Raw genomic sequence first — 26286 nt, 5'->3', positions numbered from 1 at the left:
TATAGGAAGCTTAAACTCTTGTGGAACCAAAGAAATGGGACAGAATATGCTGAAAAGACAGATGTTGTGAATCTCACAAAATTGTAAATGAGCTGAATGTACATGTTAGAGCTGTACTATTTCCCTGTAAAATAGTAAGCTAAGCAGAATTACTAGCCGACTTTTGGTAACAAGTAAAAACTGAAAATAAAAACCATCATGTTGACAATATATTCTTCCTACCCAAACAAATATGAATATATGCATTTCTTCCCATGAATTTCTCCAGGTGAAAATAATTTTAAAAAGAGAGAATAAAACACATTTATTCCAAGTAAAAGCACACAAAAGCATGACTTTCCTTCTTACGGCTACCTTATGTGATCTGACTGTGTTCGCATTGATAACACTGAATGGCCTAAGTAAACAGCCATTTATAAAACTTACCCCGTTGGCTCTGCTAGCAGCTTGGAAATAAATTCTGTAGCTTTTATGGGGAAGGAGAGGGGTGTTCCAGTATCCATTGTACGTCTTATTATCACCAATAGTAAAAGGCTGAGCCGATTGGAGGCTGTTGGCTGGGAATTCAGCAGCGAAGTAGTACTGGGAGTTCAGTAGAGAAGCATTCTGGAAGTGGATGGGCACCGGGTAGCATTTTAAGATTTCTGTTGTCTTTTTAGCTCTTCGAGGACGCTCTTCCTCGACAACTATTTGGTAGACACTAGAAAAAAGAGAGTATTATCAGTGATAGTTTCGGATAACAGAGTTGATCCCCATGGTCTTCAACCGTAGAGACCCACAGGACACCCCTAATAAAGAACACACTGGATAGAGCCAATAATAAGTGCTTAGTGCCTAATGGACACGGATTCAACACTTGCTCCACGAAAGAGAGGGAAAGTGCTTAATGCTTTTGCACAGAACTCTCTCACCCCCAAATAAGACAATTTCTTGAGGGACAGAAAATTTACCATAGTTAAAACGTTTTTATATAACAATCTCTGCTGTTTATGTGAGCAGGACACCAAGGTAACGTTCTTCTTACATGTAACTGAAGATGAATTTGTAGAAAATGAACTCAGTTTACCTAGTCAATGAACCAATCAATATTAACCGTAAGTTTATTAAAAAAGGCAACGTAATATTTTCTTCGGTGACATCTGTACGAACGTGTGTGAAGTTTTATCAAGTCACAAGATACAGTGTGTGATGATTCGGGTTAACCAAGGTGTAACTTCCCATATTTTCTTCTATTCGTTTGCCTTTCACCATATTCGGTCAGCGGAAAGTGAGGACATCAGAAAAGTGGAGAAAAGGCACTGGAATTTCAAAAGCCAACACCCTGGAGTTACAAGTGGTTTCTAAGAGTAAATAATGAACAGGGCTACTTGAATTCTATATAAAGATAAGATGGGAATGAGTATCCTCAGAAGATGCCTGTGAGACAGATGTCCCCAGCAAGGAGTAGATCTCCTGGTCCTTACTCACCTTTCCCTCCCCACCCCCTTCCAATATCTGTGAATTTCGAATTAACCTTCGGAGAATAGGAGAAACCTTGAAGGGATGGACTTCTTTATTGAGCTACATACATTTACTAGAATGATGAACTGTTGTGCAGTTTGGTTGGGGAAAAAAAAAAGTTTCTAATACTGAGAAAAAACAAACCTTGACAGCAGCTTTCAAAAACTGAATCCAGACTAGATTGCAAGTCGTTCTGACAAGGAGATATATCTTTTTCTTACTTTGTCAGAAAAGCACCGTGACTCCCCGAGCAACGCTGTAACCCTGGGGCTGCTCAGCACAGCCACTCATTAAAGCCGGGGAAACAGAATAGAAGGGAGGTGCCTACCAACGCCACGCGCTGGGGTCGGCCCGGAGGGGTCCCTCTCTGTGCTCCTGTCCGTGTGAGCTCTGAATCTGCACCCAGTGAATCTCCTGTTTCTGGAAGTACAACCACTTAGCACATTCTATTTCAGTCATGCAACGCAGCTGCCGTTCAGTTTGTAATTCTGTCCTAACAAAAATCGATGGTTGTACAACATCAGAATGATTGCTCAGTAGGCAGGGAGTCCAGCAGGTTTACAGTGTAAATAATGATAAAGGGACTTCTGAGCAGGGATGCAAACTTAAAGAAAAGAAAAGAAATATGACTCTTACTTCCTAACATCAAGACTTTCTATGGGTCCCGTAAGATGCTCCACCAAATCTTGCAGAGTTCTCACTGCAGGGTGTATCCAACATGGAAGGAAGAATTTAGGAAGGACCTTCCTTTGGGGGTGGGGGGAACAAGGAACACAGGCAGAGACAGAGGGGGCTTTGATTTCACTCCCCCTTCTCCCTGACCTCTTACATCTACAGTCAGATGTGGTGATTCCACTATATCTGCAAGTTCTTTGACATTTCTCCCACCAAGTATGGCACTGGCTAACCTTGAAGATTGCATGCAACCAACAGAATGTAACAGAGGGACAACGTATAACTCTCAAGGCTTCGGTTAGAGAAGTGCAAACATCATTAAGAAAGTGTGACTGTTTTCCTGCAACGCCTTCTGTCAGGGTAGCAGACACTGGCATGTGCATCCCCCTAGACTCTACTCCTAATTCTGCTAAAACTGGGGTTTTAAATTAACGTCTTTGGTTCTTATTTTTTTCCTATGAAATGAGAGAACTAGATGGGTCTCCAAGGTACATTTTATATTTTTTTTATTCAGAATTTTTATTCAGCATACAAGAACTACTCTCACAAGATGGGTAAATCAAAGAATAATTAATTGCTTTGCAAAGAGATTCTCCATTAAGTAATTTTTAACACTGGCTTTCTTCTATCAGCAAGCTTTTCCAATTTACTTGCTATAGGACATGATTTTCAAAATTCCACTTTAAAAACACCTTCCGGGAAGCCTAGTATACTAGACAAAGTAGAAATATGAAGATTTATGCGAAGAAAAAAATTTGCAGAAGTTATTCCATACAGGAAGTGCTAGGCCAGGAGCCTTGCACATGTAGGTTTTATTTTCTGGTTTTACTGATGAGAAAACTAAGGTTCAGAGGTGAGGTGCCCGTTCTATCTGGGGCACATAGTTAATTAAATAGTAGATGTGGTCTCCTGACCATCCGACAACACAGTTAGTCACTTCTGTATCTCATGAGACAGAATGAAGTGGGCCACGAAGTACATATTTTTGAAAGCGTAACGTAATCCAGAAGTAATTTTTACTTTATATACCTTATATGTAGTAGGAGGGAGGAAATATACTGATATTCACTAATATGCTTCATTTTACTAAAATTTAATACTAAGTTTCTTTTGTATTCATTTCCTGAATACCCAAGAGGTAAGAGAGAAGGGAATTACCAAGAAAAAGGTTTTGCAATAAGATCATGCAGGTTAGATTGCAAGTTTATCCTGTACAACCCGCAAATAAGGAGAAATGGAGAGAATCAGAAGCTGCAACTCTGTTTCCTCTCTCCCCTCATCTCCATCCTCACTTTCCATCCATCTTTCCCCAGCTTTCCTCATTTATTAAGTCAACGCATACTTTCTGAGCCCCTAGTATGTGCCAGGCACTGGCCTGATTTAACTTGAACAATATGATATTTGACACTCCCTAGAGAAAGACAATTTTGTTTTGTAATTTAAATGCCATCTAAGTGGATACGGATGAAAAAAATTAATTTTTCCAAGCAGCAAGTTTAGGAGGATCAGATGAAAATGCAAGAATTAAATGATTATTTAGTGGGCCTCCATTTCAGCCAGTTGGTATGTTATGCCATGCACTCTACTCCAGACATATTACTTTTTAAATAGCTACCATCTACTCATCTTCAGATATATTAAAGGAAGAACTAAGTTGACTAGAGCAATTTCAAACCCAAAATGTCTTTTCATCCTTCCTCCACAAGACAAATTAGATTTGCAAGCATCCAGACCTCAAATCTATTTGCTCTTTAATAATTTAAGCGCTGAAAGGTCAAGCAGCTCTTTTCTATTCCCCTTTATCAAAGTCCAAGTGCTAATGAAAAATGGCTGAATCCGTTCTGCTGCCCAGTGGCCACACACTGCTGCCTCCTGGATGGAAATTAACACATTACTGGCATCCAGGTCAACGGTACCTGGACAGAACTTGGTGACTGATGCGCTTTTCATTTGTACAAATAACATCATCCCACTGATGATTTTCACAAGATCTCTCCAACCACAAGTGTCATCTCAAAAGCAGATTTGAAAATCTCACTGTTTGAATGTTTTTCCTAAAAGGATGATTGAAAAAAGCAAATTCTCACAGATGGAAAACCAAACAGAAGTTTCTAGCTTAGTAAGCTGAATTAAAATTCTTTTATCCTTTTAATGTGTTACTCACGGCCTCTTTGTTTATCAAAGTCTCACCATTCCTAGCCTTCCTCCACCACTATTCTGGAATTTAAAATCACGTAAAACTTTCCTACGGCATTTGCAATGTGAGGGCACAATCCATCGTGAAGATGAATCTGCCAAAAATGTGACATCACTGTATCTGAACTTTCTTACAGAGTGAAATTTAATTTAAAGTTTAATTGATGCCAGGCTTTTCTACAACAAAACTCTAAGGCTTTTAGAAGGAGAATAAGAAATCTGCATTTATATAGACTAGCCCATGAAGTATAACCTAGAAAAGAACATCTGAACATCTTTCATGTAGTTTGTTAAACTTGAAAGTTCAAATGTGACAAAATGGTTTTGGTCTTTTCTAACTTTGAAGATGTTAGGGGAAGCCTGCTGCAGATCTGAAATTGACTTCAAGATGTGTGTCCTAATTCATTTCCAGATTAAGCCCTTAGTCATAAGTCCATTTTTCTATCTACTTATTCTGTTTCTTATCAGCATAAAATATTGGAGGATTATCCAACCAGATAGCAGGATGGGGGGGTGAGGAGGAGAAAAGTACTGATCCGTTTCATTGCTGCTTTTGCCAGTCCTTTAAAGTTGGCATTTCTCATCATTTCAAGGACTTAGAATATTTTTCATTTCATGGCACTATTAGTGACTTTCAGCTTGATCTGCAATTTTTGGTAAAAACCACCTATTCTCTCTCTAGAAAAAAAGAATAGAGTCTAGTATTAATATCTTCTTGAAGATTCACTCTTTGGGGGTGGTGAGGGAAAATGAAAGTACAAATTATATTCAAGGCAGGTAAAATAAATGTGTAATTCAGGTTTATTTATGCAATAACACAGAATGTATTTTCTTCCTGTTCTTTTTCAGTCACATCCTTTCCCTAAACCTGTCAGCATTTACTGAAATGACACCCTGAAGATCCAAATGACCTGGTACAACTGAACTACATTTTAAAAGAATTGTCACCAGTTTAAAATGAGGAAAAAGAAAGGTCAGTTCAGTAAGTTCAATGTGTTTGTCATCATGACTAGGATCCACATAACACTGGTGCTGAGAGCAGCTGACCGAGCCTGTCCTGCTCATTGACTCACAAATGAGGTCTGATCACTAGTTTTCCACAATGGACCCTGGGTAACACACTGCGTAGCATAAACTGATCCGTGGGGTCGAATATTCTATGTTGCCCACTTTAATTTCTCTTTGTCCTGCTCTCTTCTAGATAGGATCGGCCATCTATTGCTGTGGCATATTTTCAGGGTACCACAAATAAAATTGATGTTCTCTCGGCCATAATTCATCATCAGGAGCTCGCCTGGCATCCCTAAGTTACTTCTGTTCTGCATGTGTGCGCACATGTGTGTGTGTATGTGTAAGCACGCCTGAGCACGTGGTCCCACACCCTGCTGCTCTGCTAGTTAGTGACAAAATCTGATATAATAAAATATTAATTATAGCTGAAAGGTTGGGTGAGAAATATGAACTCAATTACAGCTCCATATTGTGAACAAAGGGCAGGAAGGAAAAATCCTTTAGTTATGGAGGTTTGGGATAATAAAAGGACAACTAGAACATTAGACTCGGGCTGAGAAGCTGTGTAAAAGGCCACATGTTATTAATCTTCACGACAGGCACCAAATTTCAAGTAAATTAGTCCAAGATGGAACATCTTTAAGAGTGATTTCTCCTCCTTTTCACAAGTGAAGACGTTTTCCTTTGCACATTTCATTTCAGCTACGTTTGTCATAATTTAATCATCACAATTTCATAACAAATGCATGACTATAAAAATTATAACTCAAGGTCTGCTACTATTTTTAAAGCTTGTTTTTCTTAAATAGCTCTAGGGATTTGAATAAAACTTGAAAAATCAAATACTATCAAAGCCACACTAAATATCTTCATTATTATACTCAAGTCAGAATCTTTCAGTCCCTAAAAGTAGCTGTAGTGCAGGCCAGGTAAGCCAGAATACAAATGCCACCATCCCGAAGGGGGTGCCGCTGAGAGCACAGTGAACTGGGAGCCCCATGCCCAGGTGACTGGGTCCAGCACTGCCACCAAATCATCCCCTGACCACTAAGGTCCTTTCCAGCTCTGATATTTTATAATCCCTGGTACGAGATCAGGCAAGTTGTGACATCAGCAAGTGAGAAGAAAACTATTTTATTCATATTTCCTTATTTTCTACGATAGTTATCACATATCAAGCCTTGTGCCAGGCACAAGGGAAGAAGAAAAAGAGGAATGAAGTCCACACTGTCCCCGTTCTCGGGGTGTTAGCAACAGGTCCCTCCAACAAAGAACTGGGACAAGATGCTGACAGAGGTTTGTACAGAGTGAAAGAGGGTACAGAGGGGGAGTGTCAGTGTCTACAGTGGACTTGAGGACACGGGGGCGCGGAGGGGGAAGCTGGGGCGAAGTGAGAGTAGCATCGACATATACACACTACCGAATGTAAAATAGCTAGTGGGAAGCAGTAGCATAGCACAGGGAGATCAGCTCGGTGCTTTGCGATGACCTAGTGGGGTGGGATAGGGAGGGTGGGAGGGAGCCTGAAGAGGAAGGGGATATGGGGACATGTGTATGCATATGGCTGATTCACTTTGGTGTACAACAGAAACTAACATGGTATTGTGAAGCAATTATACTCCAAAAAAGATCTATTGAAAAAAAAAATCTCTTGTGGCATCAGCTTCCCCGAGGACATCTGGCCTGGACCTAGTGCCCAAACGCTCCTACTGCCGGTGACGCCTGAAGACTGTCCTGTGCTGCCTACAGCCATCAACTTTCCCCCCAAATTAGAGATAAAGCAATGAGAACAAACAAAAAGCTCATGTCTTTGGATTCCCAATGCAATCTCCATTCACTACGACCACCTGTGCTAACAAAGACCCACCCAAGTTTCAACAAGTCTCCCATCAGACTCCCGAGAAGCATGAGGATCCTTCATCAATAGGACCAAACACTGAGGGTAATGGCCAGGCTCTGGCTCAGATGCCTGCCAGGGTCCCAGCAGGCCTGTCCCGAGAGTGCCCGCGTTTCCCGGAGAGGAATCCCAGGAGTGGCAGGGTTTTCCTCACAGGTTCCATACTGCCCAGCTCCTGGCAGAAGGACGCTGCAGGGCATGACAATCAGGGCTGGTTGCTGACTCCCATCCCGCTGTGATGCCCAAGGTGAGGAATAAGAACCAGGGAGATTGCTCTCTGGGGGAGGGCAGGGAGAGCAGCCTGCAAACACGCAGAGCCTCGGTCTCTGCTCACCTCCACCTCCCCACAGGTGCCTGCCAGGCAAACTTGGAACTCCTTTTTCTGCCTTCTCTAATCACGCTGCAGGTTACAAGAGCCATCAACTCTCAATTTTAGTATTTCATTTGCTCTCCATTTTAATCATTAAGGTGAAGTCAAAATATTACAGATGTGTTGGTTGTTTTGGGGGCAGTGGTGGTAGAATTTGGCAGTGGGAGCCCCTTGCGCCCTTCCCAGGCCAGTGGCCCCTGGCCCGGCCTTCTGCAGAGAAGGCCCTGAGCAAGGCCTGTGCACCTGCCCCGCAGGTCCCGGAGCATCAGACTGGAGCTCTGATCTCCTACACAGAATCCTTCAGAGGGGATTATGTTGAAGAAAAAGAAAATCTGAGACATAAGGGAAAGAAAGCAAGACAGTATATTTTCATGCACAAAAGCAAGTTTGAAATGGAGTTTGAGGGAAAGTTAAATTAAGTTTCACAGTACAACTGCTCAAATACATCTACTCTATTATTATTATCTTCCCCTGCAATTTTTCTGGCTTCTTTTCAAGGGTTCTGGAAGAACAAACCTAGTTTCCAAAATGCATTTTCAAAGAGATGACTGACACTGTCATCCTAAAAGCAACTTTAATAAAAATGATCTTTGTTTCCTGGCAGTAAAGGAATCCAGAGTATTATTTTTTAATACAATAAAAGTCACCTAAAATCAGGTGGGGGAAGGGTGGTGGCAGTGGTAATAAGGGATTTAGTACCTTTTGTGAACACACTCTGTAGCAATTCAGCTACAATAACTCATAAAAAAACTGAGCCAATATAGTAATATAAAACTGAAGTTTTACTGTTAAATGACATTTTGGTTTTTGTGACTATGTGTACCAATGAAAAAAGGAAAAATTTTAGGTTGGAAGTCAGGTATTTAGAGCTCCTTTCCTTAAACAATTTTAGCAATGGATAGAACCTTTTCAAAAGGTTCCAGAACTGTGACAAAAGAACCTTTAGCCCCAAACGTTTAAGATGGTCTTGCAGTTTACAATTCTTCAATAAAGAAGAGGGAACAATTAAAAAAAAAACTATTAATAAGCATTTCAAAAGAATTGGTATTTTCTTTCTTTATTCTCCAGAGACTATTAAACATGGTAATATGAAAAAGAACATACATATAAACAAAAAAAGACTGATGAATTTGATTAAAACAATCCAATAACACTAAAACAAAGCTGTTTAACCCAAGTCCTTCAAGTACTTAAAATTTTGCTAGTAAACATTGAGCAGATTTTGATGGAGTTAGGCTTGACCAAAAAAATAAAAAGGAAGTCTTAGTTTAAAAACAAAAATGAAGAAATAATGAAGAAAACCAAAACCAAAAAACCCTGCTTCTAACTTCTAAGAATGAAGTATTAGAGATAAACCCCAAAGATTGCAAGGATCATAATCTAAAAACAAAGGCATTATGTATTTTCTTAACACTGGAAGAGACAATAAAGAAAGGATATTAATTTTCAGAAAAGCCCATGTCTGCAAAGGAAGGTGTAACCATATTGGTTCCAGAGAGATTCTGCAGGGACGATGTCTGTGGTGGGGATGGCTCCTGGGAGGGGCCTTGCAGGCCATGCACTGTTGCACAGGGAGAGCATGGCTGACTGTTAATCCCCCCAGACCTCAGTTCCTATATCTGTACACAGAGTGCTGGCATCTGACCAGGAACTCTGCTCTGGATGATTAGAAATCATTTCATAAAGGACCAAGCATGGGACTGACACATTATAGCTACTCAATCCAAGTAACAACAATTCTTCATTTTTTTATTATCATAATTATTATTCCTGTCAGATCATAACTGAGGTTCAGAAGTATTATACTGGGACTTTGAAACTTTCCTATGACACAGGCATAAGAAAAGAGGCTACCATGTTATCTACAAGGTACTGCCATCTTTACAGACCAGAATAGAGTCAACAATAAATAAAAGCTTTCCTATATCGAGCTGATAACGTCTGTGTTAGATGCTGTCCTGACTGCTTTGCTTACTGTCATTCACCTCCTAGCTGCCCTTTGAGGTAGATATTATCACTCACAACTAATTGAGGAAGAAAATGAGACAGAAAAGTATCACTTGCCCGAGATTACAGGGCAAATAAGCACTAGGATTTAAACCCAGGGTCACCAAACTCCATGCTGTGGTTGGCTGCATATTTGATGCTTCTGAACACCTCTGCACCTTCGTTCCAGGAAAGAGCCCTTGTTTGTAACTACTCCAACCAGCAGTGCTTTCTCATCGCTGTGGGGTTTGGATTGGAACAGTAGGTCTTCTAAAACTCTGATGATTTTACAGAATGACTGCACATATTTCTTACGACGACCATAAACTTATTGTCAAAGTATGGGTTTCCTTTAGAATACAGATACTATTTTTTTAATATAAATTTATTTGTTTTTATTTATTTATTTATGGCTGCGTTGGGTCTTCATTGTTACACATGGGCTTTTCTCTAGTTGTGGAGAGCAGGGGCTACTCTTCGTTGCGGTGTGTGGGCTTCTCATTGTGGTGGCTTCTCTTGCTGCGGAGCATGGGCTCTAGGCGCTCAAGCTTCAGTAGTTGTGGCGCATGGGCTTAGTTGCTCCGTGGCATGTGGGATCTTCTCAGACCAGGGCTCAAACCCGTGTCCCCTGCATTGGCAGGTGGATTCTTAACCACTGCGCCACCAGGGAAGTCCCCACAGATACTACTGAAGTGATAATCTCGGTATATTGGCATAAAAGTTAAAGGGCAGTAGTGATTAGAAATTTTAAGCATATTACCAAAAGCAAGGAATAAAGGGAATAAAAACTGAACATCAATCTAGTCAGTGTGTTTTGTTAAGCAAATCCCGATATTATAGTTTTACCCTTTCTTAGCACTTCAGTTTACAAAGAACTTTCACCTGTATTAATCCTCACGACGATGCTGTGAAACGGATAGATCGTGTGTTAGACCCAATTTCAGAACTAAAGAAAGACTCAGAGTTCACAGGATGCCCAAGGTCACACAGTAGTGTAAGCAACACAGCCCAGATGCAAACCCAAGGCTTCTGGTCCATGCAATTGTTCTTTTCTTTTAATTAATTAGTAATTAATTTTAAGCTTTCATTACATTTTAATTTGATTTTGATGATAGTTGTTTTCAGAGAATTCTTTGTAATAATTCTCCATGGTTCCCAGTTTTTAAAAAAATATATAATTCTAGTATACCTTTCAGGTACATAGCATTATAATTCAACATCTGTATACACTACAGAGGGACCACCATGACAAGTCCAGGTACCATCCATCACCCCACAGTTCATGCCCCTTCGTCCATTTCTCCCACCTCCCAACTCCCTTTCCCACCTATGGGGGGCGGGTGGAAAGCAAAGGAGAAAGGAGGATGTCAGTGACCCTGAGAGGTGAGAAGCAGGAGAAGTTTCAAAGGGGTCAGTATAGGCGTGCAAGATTCTAGTGACGTTCCTGAGGAAATCTGAACTTGTACCAATGGCTTATTTGAAGTAGTCCTTCTGAATTTCTCTTCTTATTAAAAAAAATAAGATTGATCCAAGGGTAAGGGTAGGGTGTTTTTTTTACGTTTCTGCACTCTATGGAAGGGTCATGGTATTTAACTTTTATTTAGAGATGAGAATATAAATTTTAAACGCTTCTTCTTCCTTATACATATAATGAGTTAAAAGGAGGTTTGAGACCTTCGGCTTCTTATCTATAAAGGTTTCAGTGATAATTACTTCTCACAAGAAAAAGATGACGTTCAATTCAATAAACATTTATTGCACACTTAATTAGGTTTGAGGTACTGAAGGATATTCAGAAACTAAATTTTGAAAATCATTTTGTGATCATTTTGCATTTCCGATTACATTTACATACATTTAACATAATAATTAGCCTAGGAAAAGGCTCACTTCCAACATTAAATTCATAAATCTAATTAATACTCCTGAGTGCTGGTCAAGCTTCATTTACTATGTGTGTGGTTTTAATTGTATTTGCTGGGATGACCACTGTCTACATCTCTTTACTTTCTCTGATCCTAGGCTGTTCTAAAGGCTGCTCCTCTCCTTGGTAGACCCACACCTGCCTTCCAGCCCCTGACTGGCCACTTCCTACTTTTCCTTTGAGTTTCAGCTGAAACAGTACATCCTGATTTCCTTGTTGGGATTTCATCCTTCTGTCATATGCTCTCAGTGTACTCTGGACTTCTCTACACAGCTTGATCACCATCCTAGCACAGTGACTTGAAAATAAAGATGCTCAATAGATATTTGGTGCACAAATGAATGAATAATAGGCAAATGTCAACCCTCAAATTTCCTATAACACTTGGCAATATTATAAAGGGCAAGAATTTTAACTAGAGACTAATAACTTCAGAGAGCTCTTACCAATTCTCATTGAGCAGGAAATACACTGACACTGGACAGGCAAACACTATTAGGGAAACGTAGAGAAATGAAAAAAATAGGACATAGAGAACAGCTCAAAATGGATACGACGATATGAAAAAAACAAACATTGCTACCCAACCGTTCTACTATCTCACAGATTGAAGAATTGACCGTTAATTAAATTAAGGAGCTGAAAACCAAATATAGGTAACCATCACAAGCATAATGTAATAATAGACTTAATAAAATAATTTTTGATGAAATAGAAGGCACATCAGCATTTTCCTGTGCTTTGCTGTTATCATCATAAACAATTACACTGTACGTCCTTAGAAGCGCTGGTTGAGAAAATGTTCTGCTGAAGAGAATGACATAAAACAGTGTTCATTATATGGCCATGTCCGCCCCCCTCCATAGGATCACGAGGTTCTGACACCTGAGGAGAGTGGTCAGGTCCTCTCCGAGTGGCTCCTTGGCCCCCAAAGCCCACAGCTCTCAGCAGCTCCCTGGATTGGCTTTCACTGTCTGCCCCAAGAGTAACTATCAGCCTCTTTGAACTTGTCATCTTCTCTCACGTATTTATGTGATTGTAACACTTAAAAAAATGAAAGTGAAGCACCCATAGTCGGATCAGCTAGTCTTTGTCAAAATGTCCAAGATCCTGTCTCCCAAAGGCTAACAGTCTCAGCTCGGAACACCTCTAGAAATTCATCCCTTAAACTCCGTGGAATCAATAATCGTGATTAGGAAGACCCAGCAGCTGCTGAGAGCAAATGGCAGAGCAGCAGTGAGATTCGTCACTCAGGCGATAAGTTGTTCAATTCAAGGCATCGGCAACCTTCTGGGGCTCTGGGTTTACAACTGAGACAGCTTTTAAGTGATTCCACTGTTACATTTATGGATGGTCCAGATAGACGGTGCGGGGGGGGGTGCAGGGGGGAAGAAGCAGGAGGTAACTTTCTCTATTGTCAGTGGCCAGTGAGTTCAACCTGCATGTCTGCCTCCCCATCCTGACAGGTGGCTTCTGGGCTCCTGGTCGGCGGGTGGGGTGACTGTGCCCAGCACTACTGACCTCACCTCCAGGGAGGCGGTCACGTATGATAATGTACGGCCTCCACTATAAATGACACTCAAGGGCCTTCGTGTAGCCTGTAGTCCAACCTCAGACATTGATCTTTGCAGAGACAAGCATGGGTTCCTTTGGGTATAGGAATGAGAAAAACGAGAAACGGTGTGATCAAAACCTTGAGTCTTCCCTGTCCCTCAGCCAAGCATCAGCCACACTCATCCACTAAGCGTTCTGGAGCATTCACTCCTTTTGCGCTCCTTCAGTAAGCCAAGACACCACCTCATCCATTCACTGGCATTGCAAACACACCCCAATGTGTTTCATAATCGTCCCAAAAGTGCCTAGCACAGGCTCAGGGCAAAGGGGTTAGGGTGATACAGTAAAAGGAAGGTACAGAGAAGTAAAAAGAGAAAGGTCCAGAAGGTTCTTCTGAGCAAGAAGGACTAACAATGCCACCTCTTTACCGCTTATGAAAATTGGGATTTAAAAATATTCACATGATTAGTAATTTCCAGTAAATTACCAGAGAGTCATGGCTGAGTTAGTTTTTCAATTTTGAGTGTCCTAGTATGCACTTTAACAATACTTTAAACAGTTAACATCACCAATCACTTTGATTAGGCGATACATTCTATTTTTTTCTTCTAAAAGAACTAAACGTTTCTGGTTCCCCTAAGTCCCGTTTCTAATGAAAATTAGCATTTGACATGTGCAAGATCCCTTCCCTAAGGGTTAGCGATACCTTAACTGGGCGGATGAAAAGGAACACCTGCACACCTGTCCTATGCCCCGTCCCACTAACCCACCCTCCACGGCTGCAGCTGATCTTCCCTACATTTTTTCCTTACCTAAGTCCCTGGAATGGCTGCTCACTGCCCATTGGATACATCTCCACCCCCTGATATGGAGCATAAGGTCGCCCAATCAATCAATCTACCCCTGATCTCCCTTCCGCTTCTCCCACCTCTAATTATATCACACTTCTCATCACCAGAGCAGGCCAACTTGGTCCTCCCCGCCCTCCTGGGATCCATCTGTCTTGCTCAGTATTTAGTCCCTGCCACATACGTAACCTCCTGTCTCCATGTGACATACATCCCGTGGGCAACATCCATCTGTCAAGACTCAGCTCCTCCCTGGAATCTTACTCAACCCCCGCCCCCCAGGTACAGCCCCACCCTCAGGCTCCTCAGCACCCGAGACAGGGGACCAGAGCTCATGTGTCTAGACTGGGCTCATGTGTCTAGACTGCAACCCCCGGGAGAACAGAGCCCACGACAGGCCCCTCTGGATCCCCAGGGAGTCACACAGTGCTCGGAACCTAGTGTCTACTGCGTCAATGTAACCCCAACAGCAGCTCCGCGAGCTAACGTGGCGTCACCCCTTGTTTTGGAAAGATGAGTGGCCTGAAGCTCAGAGATGTTAAGAGATTTGTAACCATCACACAGATAGTCGTTGCGAGAGCTGGGATTTGAAACTGGGTTTATTTACTCCAAAGAGTATGTTCTTTCCCTGTATCATGGGAGTCATTTTAGAGAGTTAGGTCCGCTATTCATGTGATGCATAATCAGAGTAATTATTTGAATATTAGAAGAGTTTCCCGCCTATGTCAAAGGATGGAAGACTGACTCTGCCCATCCAAAAGACCATGCATGACACCTGATACTGTCTTATCTTTTAGGCCGTAATGATCTTGCTTATTCATCATTGATAGATTCAGTAGTTTTCAATTAATTTAGAGCAAAGTACTGGGTAGATCTGAACATTATACACTGATTTATAATAGGTTAATTTAAAATGAAGCTACTTTTTTTTTTTTTTTGGGCTGCGTTGGGTCTTCGTTGCTGCACGCAGGCTTTCTGGCTTTCTCTAGTTGCGGTGGGCAGGGGCTACTCTTCGCTGCGGTGCACGTGCTTCTCATTGCGGTGGCTTCTCTTGTTGTGGAACACGGGCTCTAGGCACGCAGGCTTCAGTAGTTGTGGAGCGTGGGCTCAGTAGTTGTGGCTCGCTGGCACTAGAGTGCAGGCTCAGTAGTTGTGGCGCACGGGCTTAGTTGCTCCACGGCATGTGGTATCTTCCTGGGCCAGGGCTCAAACCCGTGTCCCCTGCATTGGCAGGCGGATTCTTAACCACTGCACCACCAGGGAAGTCCCTGAAGCTACTTTTAAATTACAGAATCTTTGGATCTTAAGGTCAACTTTGCATTGTAAGGTTTTACACTATAGTTTTTTCTTTCATCCAGCAAGAAAGTAATACAAAGAGATAAATTTTTTTATGGATAAATAATAAAATATTTGCAAATCGCTATTTAACTGGTTCCTCTGAGCCAAGATCAAACTAACAGATAAAACTATTCTGATTAAAGGACAATTTTTATAGAGACACAGATGTAGAGAACAAACGTATGGACACCAAGGGGGGAAAGTGGGGGTGGGGTGGTGGTGGGATGAACTGGGAGACTGGGATTGACATGTATACACTAATATGTATAAAATAGATAACTAATAAGAACCTGCTGTATAGAAAAATAAATAAAATTAAATTTAAAAAAAAAGGACAATTTTTAGAATCTGGAGAATAAATTCTAATATAATCATAATGATTGAATGACCATAAAATGGTACTTGAATAACAGATACCTTTCTTTTAAGAAAGTGAAAGGAGGAGCAGATTCTTTGAGGGTGGAGACAACAACAGACCCCATTGAGCCAAGCAAGTTACTTGTCTCATGGACTCTTCGTTGTATGGCACATTGCAAACTTTACTTTTAGAGTGGTTCTAAACAGAAGATCGGTTTCCTTTTGTTTTATGCTTAAGTTTATTCATAAACTTAAGTTTAGAGCTGATAAAGACCATAATTAGCTAATGACTCAGGGGTCAACATGGAAACACCTAACCTTTTTAAAGAGCTGTTGTACAGAACTGGGGTTGGGGGAGAGTTCATTACCTAGTTATAGTATCAGTTCCTCAAAACTTGCAAATGCATAAATAAACAGGTAACCAGAGGCAATCAAAATTTAAAATGCAGTAGAGACATTAGAATTTATAGGAATTCTATTTAGGATTTTATTGATAGACACACTTACTAAATTCTTAATTTATTTTTCATGGCAAATTAGATTTTTCGTGATAGCAGATTTGAAGAGAATGAGACCAACAAAGGAAAAGGTAGAGGCCCAGGGCTGGTCGTGTGAAAAGAAACAATGAGAACTACCTGCTGCTACAGTCTGAAGGGTGCCAGAGCAAGAAGAAACACTTATGTAGCATTTAGTGTGTGCGAAGTACGGTTTGAAGTACTATTTGAAAAACAGTACCTCATTTAATCCTCACAAGAACCCTATAATGTTGAAATGCTCAAAGGCTCCTTGCATGAAGCAGAAGAGAAAGGGGTGTCCAAGAAGGTGGTGACAACGCAGTGATAATGTCTTTCCTGGGACTTAGAAATGGGAGACAATCACATAGATTGCTGCTGCTTTAAAAAAAATGTAAAAAGAATCTGGTCCATACTTCCTAACATCAAACTTCTAAACCGTAGTCAATCATATGCCAACAATTGTAATTCCTAAAATAGCAAACTTCTTAGAACAAAATGCATGATTATCTCCTACCTTTCATTAGTAATAATGATCTCTTTCCTTTCTTTTACTGACAAAGGTTAGTTTCACTGTCCCATCCGAGGTGGCAAGTGTCACAGACTCCCTGGCACTCTCACGCTGAGTCCCTTTAACAAAAACTGCTGTGTGATACCCAGCTTGGGGACACGAGTGCAGGCCCACAAAGAGAATAAAGCTCGTTTCCCATACAGCTCCAGGATCAAATGGAATATGTATGAGAAATATAACACATTTTCTTAAAATAAATACAATTGCTTTACTGCCTATTTATCCTCAATGGAATGAAAACTTGTCCTTCACCTTCTTCTAAGACTAAGAGTGGATTTTTCAAAAGACAAAGAGTTCTATAATGAGAAAAATAGCATCCTTTAATGCATTTTTCATTTTCTGTCTAATTTGTTACAAAAGCATATTTGATGAGTAATTTGAATAAATCAAGAAATACTGAAGTTAACAATGACGCTTTAATATCAGAACGTTTCCTACTTCACCACGTAAAACAAAGCAGCATAAGGAAAAAAATGTTAGGAGTAAATGAAAATAGCACACATTTGCAGTCTACCATGAGAGCAAATTCAAGGCAAAATCAGTTTCATAAAAATCTGGACATAGTATATAAAAATAAACAAATTCTTGACTTATCTATGAAACTGCAGGTGTTACATGATACAAGTCTTTCTGTTTTTAAATCAGAGGTGTTTTGGATGAATAAAGCATTTATGCTTGCTTTTTACTAACAAGAAATATTTCCTATCTCATTTGAAACCTTACTTACCTAGGACACATTGTTGAAAAAAGTTAGGCAAAATATGTCTTCCATTCCCTATGCCTCCTCTCTTCCCCATTCATAAGGTAGTGAAGTTCCTATTTGCTTTTAGATTTTGGCCCCGATTCTCAGCAACAGAAACTATTCACAAATTGCTTTTTAAACATAACTGTTGAGGAAGCATTCAACTTACAGGATAGCCACAGTATAAGTCACCAATGACTGCCAATGCACAGCATTAAAATAATCGGGGCTAAAGACATGGAAACAACCTAAATGTCCATCGACAGATGAATGGATAAAGAGGATGTGGTGTGTGTGTATATATATATATAATATATATGAATATTACTCAGCCATATAAAAGAATGAAATAATGCCATTTGCAGCAATATGTACGGTCCTAGAGATTATCATACTAAGCGAAGTAAATCAGAACGAGAAAGCCAAATACCATATGATATCACTTATATGTGGAATCTAAAATACGACACAAATGAACGTATCTATGAAACAGAAACAGACTCACAGACAGAGAGAACAGACTTGTGGTTGTCAAGGGGGAGGGAAGGACCGGGAGGTTGGGATTAGCAGATGCGAACTCTTATATACAGGATAAATAAACAAGGTCCTACTGTATAGCACAGGGAACTATATTCAATATCCTGAGATAAACCATAATGGAAAAGAATATGAAAAATTATATACATGTATAACTGAGTCACTTTGCTGTACAGCAGAAATTAAACACAATATTGGAAATCAACCATACTTCAATAAAATTAAAAAGAAATAATCTGGACTACGTTACCATTCGAAGAACAAAGTGGCTGCCATGAATTAAAATTACATTCACATGGTTCAGCCTCGGTGTTAATGTTTTGGTTGTTGCTGTGATTACTGCCCTCCTTCCATCCCTCCCTGTAGGCACACAACTGTAATAATGTTTTCCCCACTCAACAGTTTCTCCTGAATGAATGAATCAAAGAATGATTTGGTAATCTTTGAACATTCCACTGAAATGAATATCAAAATATTTAATTAGTTAACATATTCAAGCACTGAGTTTTAATTAAGAAGACACCGAGCTCCAAAATATTTATGAACAAATTAAAGCAACAATGCCTAAGGAACAAAAATGAGAGTCATTTGAATTACAAAAACGTGATTGAGTCTCAAGCTACAGCCCATTAGAAGGTATAAAACATCATTAATGAGGGTTACTGCACACAGCAGATTATATATAAAGACATACATCACAAGAATAAAATCACAGACAGAATTTTTGTTAGTGCAAGAAAAGCACCACAGTTAGTGTAAAACTCATTCTTTATTTAGAGTTGCTCTTTTACTGCCAAATTATTAGGGTTTTCTCTGTTGGACTCTGTCTGCATGTAATAAACATTGGAGAGAAGAAGAGAGAGAAATGAGGTGATTCTAAATGAGTAAAAGAAAATTAAGCTTTTCCCTGTCTTATTAAAGAAAAAAAAATTGAATCCATGAACAGATATTAAAATTCTGTCCTAGGTGCTAGTTTACTGGCTGGAATGATGGAATTTGTGTTCTTCCTGGCCATCTCAGGATTTAAATAATTTTATGTGACAGAGCTGATGCGCTGATCGATAAAAAGACAACAATCATTTACCCTGAGAGTTTAGTGCAATTTCAAGAATCCGCATTAACCAAGCTGAGTGTTTGTAGTGGGATCAATATACAACCACCTCACTTAGTAAAGTGCCTCAGTGAAGTATGACTAAATTTTCAACACCAATGAATATGGATTAAAGAAAAATCAAATCAATCAAAAGAATGGGTTTTTTGCAATCACACAATGACAGTATTTTTGAACACATAATTCTGTGCAAAATCCAGGAAAGCCAACAGATGTTCACTTCTATTTCTTCTTCTAGTATTTATCTTACCATTTGGGAAAAGCTTTCTTGTATTGCAGTTGATTACATGTGCATTTTGCAAATTTCCAGATGTGTTCAAATGTTTCAATCTACATTATGGCTTTATATTTTAGGTCCCTATGAGTCCCTAATCAGAGTTCTTATTTCTCTAAACATTAAATGAAATTGAAAATTTTCATATACCCCATTTAGATTGAGAGTATTATGGACATTTTTTTTCCAAACTAGTCTTTCTAGATATATTGGTCTTCCATCTACTCAATAGATAATCAGTCCCATTATGCTGTAGTATAATAATGAATCCTTTGAAGAGAATATTCACTTTTCTCAAAAAAAAAAATCTTTTTGACAGGTGAGTTTGAGATAATTTCCTCTCTCAAATTTGTGCCAATAAAATTTACCCATTTAAGACAAGCATCCTTCCAGTAAAGGTGGCATCTGTAGTGGATTTCCCTGTAATGCTTATTGAACTGTTTGCCACAAGAATTGATCTTGATTCTAGCATTGTAGATTTCCACGATGGATATAGATAGTAAATTTGTTCATTTCAAGCTGCTAACATTGTAGAAGAAGGCATCATAGAGGCAGAATGCAAAATGACCCCGGTCAATTCCAGGAATGCTTAGCCAGTTAACAAGATGATATTTCATAAAAGCAAAGCAGTGCTGAACTTGGAAAATCAGGCAGTATGACAGGTGTGAAAGAGCATGTGACATGATAAACTGAAATCTTCACAGAGTTAGAGCTGGGCCTGATGAAATGATGTGAGACGTGCGTTTTAGACACCCTGACCAGCATCTGAATTTGTATTTTTATAGACATAAGAATAAAAAGCCTGAGGATGTCTACAACTAACTAAGTAGTAAGGCTTCAAAGTCTCCAAAAACAACTAGAAAGGTGTAAAGTAAAAGAACAAAACCGTGCCTTAGCAAGGCAGATGATGGAAAATATGAGTAGTCGTTTGGGACACAACTGACACTTTGAAAAGATAAGAAAAGGGTTTCTGGGCACAGGACTAACATGGATTGCCCAAAGAAATGTTATTTGAAAACTTAGACTTGGAAAGATCTATACAAAGATGAGGATGGCAATCCAACTGAAAGGGTTAGAAGGAAAGAAGCAACAAGAATAGAAAATGTGTGAAAGGAGTTTTTATGAGAATAAAGTAGAGTGTTGGAGAAATGGTTAGGGTTTCGGCTTCCTTCAGTTTGGAGGCTCTGAAAGTGAATGACCTCTACCCTCTCATTTCATCGAGATGCCTCTGTGGTAGAACCCGGACTCCTGTCCTAACGGCCTGTTTTGCTGAGTCTGAGCAACTCAAATTGGTCAGAAAAAAACGATGTTCTCAAGGCCACGGTCAGAGCGTCAATTTTCATTTAATAATAATTCAGCTTGCTGGAGTGAAAAAGTCTGACCCGCGGCCATAGGTATGCTTGGGTCTTGGACAGCCATACAGTGAGAGTGAGCCTGGGGTCATTCAGTTCGTGCAACCCCTCAGTGCCAAACAAATCAACCCAAAGGGCTGGGCAGTGTCAGTGGCATCGCTTTTCTTGCAGAAGTAATATCTTACATCTGGAACAGAGCTTTTACATATTTCAGAGTGTTCTCACTTACTGCACCTATGAGTGGCGATCCGAAATCCCTTACATGGGCTACTATTTTGAGTAAGTCAACAATCTAAAACTTGTTTCATATCATTTTGCAGGGTTTTCAAATAAAAGTTTCTTTGATTCTACCCTAATGTGAATTCTCTATCAGCTAATGCTTGTCTGTTTTTCATCTTGAGTCTGTGAACTGAAACTTACATATCTTATCAGGCAGAAAGAAGTCCAATGGATCGGCCTTGGATACTGTAGTGAAAACGTGATCAAAGAGAGGCCAGGTTTCAAAAGGTTAATGAAATAAAATTCTACAAAAGGCACAGGGAAAGGAACCCCACCCCCGGCCCTGTAGCCTTAATTGTGCATGTAAATGTTTCCTTGGAGAACGCTATTCAAAGGAATAGATTATTTTCAAGGGAATCTACTCTGATAGCACAAAATATCTGAATCCCTCTGAAACAAGTAGAAATTTCATTTATATAGATTAATGAGCTTATGACAAGTTCATACTCAAGAGTTATTCAGGCATTCCTTTGCTCCTTCCTATGAAGAATAAATTTATCTTATTCATTCACAGTAAAAGTTATACTTTGTAATTTCTTAGCTATATAAATCATCACATGATGAGAAATGAGGCCTACATCATGGTAATAAACTTAAATCTGTTCAAATAAAGACTTCACAATCATCTTTCCAATCACCTGTTTCTTTAAAAAAAATAGTTATACACCACATATTCAATTGAGAGATTAGCCAATTTACTGAAGGTTAAGGACTTAAAACTCCATGTAAACAAAACAAACAAAAGCACTCCACGAAAGTCCATTTAAGGAATAGGGCTCACCTGACCTTGGGTAACTAAATTGCAGGGAGCAATTACCTTTTAGGAGTAAAGCCACCTCCGAAAGGACTGGGGTTTTTGTTCCTTATCTTCAAAGAACAACCCACTTGCATCAGAATCAAACTCTTTACACAATACTTGATCACCCCACATCAAAACCCTTTCCTTCCTCTCAGTCCTTTCTTTTAATTAGAGCTCATAAGGATATGGGTTTACATGTGGACCGAGGCCTGTAGCAAATCCCCAGAAAACACATGTGAGACTTGACTTCAGTTTTCACCTAAAACCACCCCTTCTCCGCTTGGTACCTGACAGGTGCGCCTCGGCTGTGTGCAGGCTTCAGCAGGACCGTCACCGTGTTGTCGGTTTGATTCAAGGGCGTCTCAAGTTCATAAGCCGGCATGGAGGGTGCTAGGGAAGATGCATGAGACAGGAGACTCATGATTTCTGGTTTGTCTTTTCCGTTTCCTTTCTACTTTCATTTACAATGAGCATTAAGAACACAGCACACTTAGTTTAAATTGCGTCTGTGAACCAACCACGAACAGCCTTTACGTATCTACCCAACCCTGAACATCAGGGACAGCTGTTAAAACCATCATGTGTTGACTTTGGTCTTGAGTTTAACCTGGGAGGGGGCACGAGGGGGGCTTAGGAGGTGTTAGTAATACTGTTTCTCGATTCAGATTCTCGCTAAATGGGTGTAGCCATTACATCCATCCATACATGTACATCACTGTAATTAAATTGTAAACTGTAAAATAAATTTAATTTGTGTGCTTTTCTGTACATGTGCTTTTCTTAAAATATTAAATGCAAATTTAAGAAATAATTACTAGGATCGTAAAACTGATCATTTCAGTTCTCCCATCTAAATCAAGGTTTCTTGTGTACCAAATATCCATCCAGAGATTTGAAGAGGTCCTTAGGAGTCAGAGGGCCTGGCTTGGACCTAGTGACCACCGGTGGGCTCTCTGGGAAAGCACAACCGCGGAAAAGATAATGAGTTGAAGTGAGAAAGGCTTGGGCTTGACTTTCTGTTGCCTTTTGTTTCCACCAGCATGAGAGCTTAGGCACGGTAATTATCTCTGAAGCTTCAGTTAACTCATCCATCAAAATAGGAGAAATTACCCTCCAGGGTTATTACGGGAATTCAAAGAGATAATAGATAAAGAGAGACGGGCAAATCTAGTTCTACAAATGTCAGCCCTCTTCCCAGTGCGGATCCCATTTCCAAGGCCATTTCCTGGCAGTCTTTGCTTTCTAGATTGTTCAGCTCGTTACTAGAAGATAACAGCTCTTCGGTAATTCTGTCATCACGGTGCACAAGAGACATCCCCGCACGAAGGCTGTGACGCTGGCCGCAGAGGCACCGGCCTTTGTAAGGCCCTCAGGTCGGGTCCCTGATGAGGACAGTAGAGGCCAGTTTGGCGAGTATCGTTTTTTAAATCTCTTCCATACAAGAAGCTTTTATGTAAAAGACATGGGTTATAGCTCAGGTCCATTCATTGGATCCTCTCAGCATTAAAATTAGCTCTAATTCTGTTAAAAATTAACTCCAGTTCATAACACAGAACTACATTTTGGATAGAGAGTAGTTCTCTGAGGTCCATGGAAGTAGAAAATAGGGGCCCAGAATCCGTAATTTCTTTGAACCAGAAAAATCAAAGAGTTATTCTTGATGAGCCTTTGCAGGCTAACTAAAATGTCAACTGGCTTTGCTTTGGCATAGAACTGTTGAACTTGGTGGGCTAAGAGTGGCCAGACTCACACCAACCAGAATTTTTACCTAATACAAATGGTAAAAATGAATTATTTTTTCTAAAAGAATAGCCTCTTTAAGATAATAATCTTTGAAATATGGCTTCCATAGGGAGAAATTACCAAAAAAGGGGCTTGGAAGTATGTACATTGGCACACATTACCTCTTTAAATCTCCAGGATAAGTTCATATAACAGATAATATCATCTTAATTTACATCCAGGGGTAAATTCACTTGATCAAGATCAGAGAAGCAGCACTGGGAAAATTTATAACTAGAACTCATATTTTCTGATTCCAGGCCCAGTGGTCTTTCTACTCAGGCATCTGTACCACTTATGTCATTTTCCTAACCTCTGAAGTATCCTTCCTCTTTTCCAACTCTCCATGTTGTTTTTATAAGCTAATGTCTTATATCAAACATCAAGTGTCTATTAAATTTCAAGTTAAGTTTGTGCTCATAAATTAAATCTTACACAATGCAAAGTTATCCCTTAAGTTATAATTGCTTAAAAAACAAAATTCCAAACCTCACTCGTCCCTCAAAACCTAGTAGAAGGCTTAGAGTACTTGTGTTGTATTTCCTTCCCTTCCTTCAGCCCTAAAGAAAATCTCTCACAGAACTAGGCATGAGGGACAACAGATATAAAAATCAGGCTAAATATTACTTAGCTGACCCTGACTGATGAGAAGTTACTCCATCACCTGCCTCCTGCTCTTCTATCCCCAACCAAAACAGTCACAGCCCAAACTCAAATACTGCCCTACTCGGATCCAAAGGGGAAAACATGGAAAAGGAAAAACGTCCCCTGGAACTGTGTTTATTGCTGCTGCATATCCCACACCAGATGGCAACTCCATTTCCTCTAGTCTGAAGCACAAAGACATTTTCTGCACAGTTGCACATGCCCAGAAATATTTCCCAAATTATGTCCTTTGTTGGATGGTGTAATTGAGTCTCTACAAGAAACAAGCTGGCGGATGTAAGTGCTTGGCACCCCCCGCTCCGTAGTAGCCTCTCTCTTGAGGACGTGAAACTACTAACGGTGAAGGCCCCACGGAAGGCTGAGCCTTCTGGAAGGGACTCCACATAACGCTGCCTTTCTGCTGAGCACTCCGTTGTGAGAGACCTCGCCATGGAGACTTTCCCGACACTGCTGCTCTGGGAACTTGGGACTGCGAAGGGCTGAGAGTGCTGGGAACAGCATCTCCCGCTCATGTCTGAATTCTCCGACACACACTCTTAAAACAGTGTCTACTTCCTGACGCAGGACGATGATCTGAAGCTCCCAAATGATAAACATTTGCAGCATTTCATTGAATTCCATGAGTCCGATTTTCATACTTACAAAAATATGAATTTACGTGTACGTTTGGGTGAGCTCTGCAGACTTGACAACGGGAATGAGAAAGTACCCAAATGCTACTTCTGATAAGAGACACAGCTCAGGAATGTACGATACCTGATATTTTGGTGGTGAACTGATTTGTTGCCGGGGGTCCAAAACCCTTAGCCGTGCTAGCTCGGATGGTGAAGGAGTATGTGGTTCCCGGATACAGTCCGAAAAACAGAAAGTGGGTTTCATTTCCCAGTTTTGAAACTCTTCCACTTTGATTGGATAGATCTATTTCTGGGTCAAAGGAACTGACTGCCTTGTAGGTGATCTGTAAGAGAAGACGGATGTGATGAAATACCTGAGGCAGATCGACCGAGACTGCATCTTTATCCAATAAGCCCTCCTGATGTATGCACCGTCAGACGCTTTATGATAAGCTCTCCTGCTCCCCTAGACTCTTCAAATCCTGGATCCAGTGAAGGGGCACAGGAACTCAGCCAAAACTGTGATGAGTTATTACTTTTATAGACAGAGGAACTGAAAGCCAGTAGATTACAACATAAAGAATGAGTTCAGGTTTAAGCTAATACCTTGAAGTTGTTTGCTTTCAAAGTGTCTTGTTGGAAAACTACATTACAGCTGGCTTAAAACAAAATAACAAAATAGACAACCAGCTCAAACAGATAAGGACCCGACAAGGGGAAGGCCTCATCTCTCATCCAGGGGCCAGAGTCTGATTTTGCCCTGAATAGGATTATCGTATGCTGGGAACAAGGGCACTTTTAAGCGTTTTCCTTAATGTGGGCAAAGATACCTGCTCCAAAAATAAATCCTAGATGCGTGTCAGTAGCCGTTAATGCTGTGACTGTGGTGTTTGCGATGTGTCCTATTTACTTTTTTCTTTAGAGCAATGCTGTCCAATAGGACTGTCAGGATGGAAATGTTCTATTCTGCACTATTCAATGTGGTGGCGCCTAACCACAAGTGGCCACAGAGCACTAGAAACATGGCCGGTGAGACTGCAGAACTGAAAAATTTATTTCATTTTATTATTATTTTTAAAAATCATTAAAAAAAATTTAAGTTACTTGATTTACAATGTTTAGTTTCAGGTATACAGCAAAGTAATTATATGATTATACACACATATATACATATTGTTTTCCAGATTCTTTTCCATTATAGGTTATTACAAGATACTGAGTATAGTTCCCTGTGCTATACAGTAGGTCCTCATGGGTTATCTATTTTATGTATAGTAGTGTGTATATGTTCATCCTAAACTCCTGATTTATCTCTCCCTCCCTTCCCCCTTTGGTAACCGTAAGTATCTCTTCTATGTCTGTGAGTCATTTTATTTTAATTAACTAAAATT

At 40.1% G+C, this 26286-nt stretch overlaps 1 protein-coding gene across 2 annotated transcripts in view; it reads right to left on the bottom strand.

Moving 5' to 3' along the window:
• The window catches only part of PTPRM (protein tyrosine phosphatase receptor type M), a 761903-nt gene that overhangs the window by 276961 nt on the left and 458656 nt on the right, over window positions 1-26286 (bottom strand). For both annotated transcript variants that reach the window (XM_061169712.1, XM_061169711.1), the window contains exons 10-12: window positions 25038-25239; window positions 22121-22223; window positions 427-700 (exon numbers count right to left, since the gene is read on the bottom strand). In XM_061169712.1, the coding sequence (XP_061025695.1) occupies window positions 427-700; window positions 22121-22223; window positions 25038-25239 (579 nt within the window). The remainder of the gene's footprint in view (window positions 1-426; window positions 701-22120; window positions 22224-25037; window positions 25240-26286) is intronic.

The sequence above is a fragment of the Eubalaena glacialis genome, chromosome 15 (assembly GCF_028564815.1).
Source record: "Eubalaena glacialis isolate mEubGla1 chromosome 15, mEubGla1.1.hap2.+ XY, whole genome shotgun sequence".
NCBI classification, from domain to species: domain Eukaryota; kingdom Metazoa; phylum Chordata; class Mammalia; order Artiodactyla; family Balaenidae; genus Eubalaena; species Eubalaena glacialis.
Note: the sequence above shows the minus strand (reverse complement) of the source record. Positions and strands in the feature narration are given on the sequence as shown.